The 4209-nt window shown below is 32.8% G+C and overlaps 1 protein-coding gene across 1 annotated transcript in view; it reads right to left on the reverse strand.

Moving 5' to 3' along the window:
- The window catches only part of LOC108693679 (facilitated trehalose transporter Tret1-like), a 4858-nt gene extending 1112 nt beyond the window's left edge, over positions 1-3746 (reverse strand). Inside the window, exons 1-2 of the mRNA XM_018202736.1 lie at positions 3514-3746; positions 177-1053 (exon numbers count right to left, since the gene is read on the reverse strand). Of these exons, the coding sequence (XP_018058225.1) occupies positions 177-1053; positions 3514-3673 (1037 nt within the window). The 5' untranslated portion in view covers positions 3674-3746. The remainder of the gene's footprint in view (positions 1-176; positions 1054-3513) is intronic.
- Positions 3747-4209: the final 463 nt, after the last annotated feature.

Genomic DNA, 4209 nt, shown 5'->3' on the forward strand with positions numbered 1-4209 from the left:
TACACTCTACTAATCAAAGAGCTAAAGAATCCAAGGATTTTAACATCTTTTTTATATTTTTAGTTATAGTTACTTTTGCATATCAGCTCATGTAATTTGAAGATCGCTACATTAATTCCAAGATTTTAAAGAGATTCACGAAAGTTCTAATCCGATTTTCAAATATCATATCTTACCTATCGATTACGATAGCGACGAATATCGTCATTACGACTTCAGTGAACCCGATAATGATGGTCGCTAAGAAGGGGTCGATCGTACTGTTCGCTGCTTGAAAGATATTGACTGTATAGAATAGAACCGCATCTATGCCGCACAGTTGCTGGAAGAACATGAGTCCCACACAGGTGATAGCAGCCCTACGTCCGGCTTTGGTTCCAACGAGATCCTTGAGGCCGCCCGACAAGTTCTCCATCCTATTAACATCGTGTTGAAGAACAGCTATCTCTTCTGTGACGTCGTAATGCGGTCCCCGCAAGATCGTCAGCACCTTGATGGCTTGGATTTTACGATTCTTCTGTACCAACCACATTGGGGATTCCGGCAAAAAAGGCACGCCCAAGACGAAGGGCATCAAAATGGCGCAACAGGCAAAATTAAAGATTACATAGGAACAGTATGCGCCCGCCACGTATGAAAACATGATTCCCAAGGAAAAGAACAAGGGAAATAAAGCACCTAAAGCACCACGAATCGATGGTTGGGCGATTTCGCTGGTGTAGACTGGTACGAGGACACAGGTCGCCCCGGCACCGATCCCACCGATGAACCGGGCAACATATATACTGTTGATGTTCCTAATCGTTAACAGGGTAAGCCAGCCTATAGTAAACGGCACAGCTGTTAAAAAGATGGCCCATTTCCGACCGATTCGATCAGCGATTTTACCAGTCGGCACGGCACCCATGATGGCACCCAGCGCCAACAAGGACGTTATCCATGAGATCTGATCCTCGGATAGTTCCGGAAGGAAGGATTCCGCTGATGTGAGATATGGCAGGATCGGCGACGTCCAACCAAGCGTTATGCCGGCCTGCATGCCACCTAGCGCGGCTGCACATTAACAGCATGCTTTCATCGTTGGAAGAAAGATTTTTTTTTTTTTAATTTAAGAGAATTATTGCTGTCAGTACGCGAGATTTTTGTCAGTTAAAAGAAAGTGAAAATTGTTGATTTAAATTATTCAAGATCAAAATAATACTAAAAAATGTCTTGAAAAAACATCTTATTTCGATTACTCATATTTAAATTAACAAATCTGTATTTTATTCATTAAAACGAAGCGTGGAACATATGCTAAATAATTTAATTAATTGAAAAAAATATATTTTGCACCTCCATAGTACATATCTCTAAAGGATGTTATAAAGATATTTAGAGGACATCCATATTTTTAAACATCTTAAGGATACGTTTGTATATTTCTCGAATAAAGTGAGATATTACATAATGAGATATTACACAGTGGAAGAATAATGCACAGAAATTTCATTGCAACAAATCTCTTGTTTATTCATTTATCAAACTCCATAGGAATAAGATAACCACTTAAAGATCATATACAAGTTTCTCGTAATAAACATTGTAGCTACGGATAAGTTGTTGATTCAATTGTAGGCAAGTCTGTAAGTCGACCACTTTAGATAATATCGATACCGCGAGACAATCTGTCGACTACAGTATACACACACACACACACACACACACACACATACACACACACACACACACACACACACATATTATGCAATATGAGAGAAGTTTGATTTTGTGACTGATTGATCTTATTATTAGTTAAATGATTGAGTTTCTTTGTATATAAGGGGAGGCTAGTATTTATATTCTCCGTATTTTTAATTTTACAATATTTACAAAAAGTGTAACAATAAAATTCCATTCAATTTTAATTTACTTTAATTTAATTTAGTTGTTATCGCGTTCTTTTTACTTATCGGCACGAATACAGTGATATGATATATATGTTTACTTATAATCAGGTTTGGATAAGTTAATGTTCTTTTTAAATTAAGTTAAAGTTAATGACTTATAAAATTAAATTAAAAGTTGAAGGAACAAGAAATTAACTTAATAAAAGTTAAGATTAAGTTAAAAATTAATGCATTTAAAATTAACTAAATTAAGTTATTAACTTTTTAACTTTTTAAGTAGTTACTACCCTGGTTCATATATATGTACACACATAATGTATAAATTTTGAACTGATGAAGATTTCATGAAGTTAAAACGTATCGAATAGAAATATGAAACAAAATATGTATTATAATTATTTTCTAACATCTTTTTTTGCTCAGTTATTCGGTGATTTAAATATTGTATTTTATCGCTATACAATGTAACAAGCCTTATTTTTATTATAATTTCACAACTAAATAACTTTACAAAATTTGACCACTTAAAATTCGTTGTCAGTTTATCAGATTTCTGATAAGAAAATACATATTATCTTGTACACAATGTTAACTCTTATTATAGCATATTGAATCTCTCTTCAATCACACTATAATATTCAAAACATTATAACATCCATGATCCAATGATTAATATTAGACATAAATAATATTAGACATTATATAAAATCATATTTTATATAATAAAAGCTAACGCAAAATGAATTACATTTAGTTTTGAGATTGAACAGACGTTATAATTTTAATCAAATATAACGTGAATCATAAAGCGTTATTATTAATTACATTGAATTCCGCATATATTCCATAATAAAAATTTAATAAATTATATCATTGGTATGATAAAGCAACACCTCTCTTTCTAATTTTTATTCTATTTTTATTCTAAAGTAAATAAGACATATAAATAAAATGATAAATATTTCTCGTCTCTTGCATGTAATATTTATTCTATAAAGATTTCGAATTTTAGTAATTGATTTTGACGCACCATAACATTTGATTTCTCTTTTAATAAAGCACTAATTTGACGGTTAGAAATGAATTTTATTGCGAGTATAATAGAGTATAATCCATATTACTTATAAAAAGACAGAATTACTTTTCCTTTCTTCAACAGCTTTATCATCATTAACTCACAATAGAATATATGTCCATAATTCAAAGTATTTAACTCGAGCTTTATTTTTCGCAGGTTACAGTCCATCTCTTTTAATTTAAGAAATATGAAGGGGATGTCAATTAAGAATGTCATAAACGTAATATTGAATAATAATTAAAATGCGAAGAATACGTTATGTTAACAGAAATGTCAAAGAAATACGTGTCAATATGTATCTTTACAGAAATTTAATTTAATACTAACTAATATTGAAAAATAGTGATTAATTATTTTGAGTATTAAAAATACTTTTGTTCATTGTTTAATAAATAATTGGTCACTATTAAATTTCTGTAAGTATTAAATTGTCAAGTAGATATTAAATTTCTGTAAGGATATTAAAAATATGTATCGATATTGAGTTAAGGAGTAACTATGTAGATTTTCCCATATACAAAACAACATTTGCCTTTTCTTACTCACCGCACAAAGTGACTAAAAATTGAAAGCGCTTTTCTCCCTTGCTGAAAGAATCCGAATTATTCGATTCTTGTGACACGTGAGGCTCTTCTTTATCCGGTAAGATAACCAGAAGAGATTTTGAAATTGCATCATTGATCCGTGCCGTCATACTGGTGTCCATCGTCAGGAGGAAATGAAATTGATTGATGAAGACAAAGAGAAAAGGAACGATCCTCGTCGCGAAGAAATCAGTTTATCACGTTTATCACAAATATAATAATAAACTGTCGCGAAATAAATAAAGACAAAAATTACGTTCTGTACTGCGCCTCACCTGTTCTCCGCTCGTTACACCTATGCGCGTGTATATATCGCTTCATCAATTTATATTATCTCGAACAAACGCTTATCACTTCATCGTTCCCAGAAAAGCGTTCGATACCACCCGCGTATCATTCGTGATTGTTAGGAATACCGCCAACGACATATACAGACATTCTGTCCGTAACTTGAAGCCGGAAATTGACAGTTTATGTGGCCTTTAGGACCCGTCATGTCTTTTTCTATTTTAATGAGAGCAGTGCGATAGAGTGAAATAGCACGGGTCCTAAAACGCCACATAAACTGTCAATTTCCGGCTTCAACCCCCACCACTGAAAAACATGGGAATACTTGGTCTATGTATATATGTCGTTAGATGCCGCAGATACTTTATCT

The sequence above is a fragment of the Atta colombica genome, unplaced genomic scaffold (genome assembly GCF_001594045.1).
Source record: "Atta colombica isolate Treedump-2 unplaced genomic scaffold, Acol1.0 scaffold96, whole genome shotgun sequence".
Taxonomy (NCBI): Eukaryota; Metazoa; Arthropoda; class Insecta; order Hymenoptera; family Formicidae; genus Atta; species Atta colombica.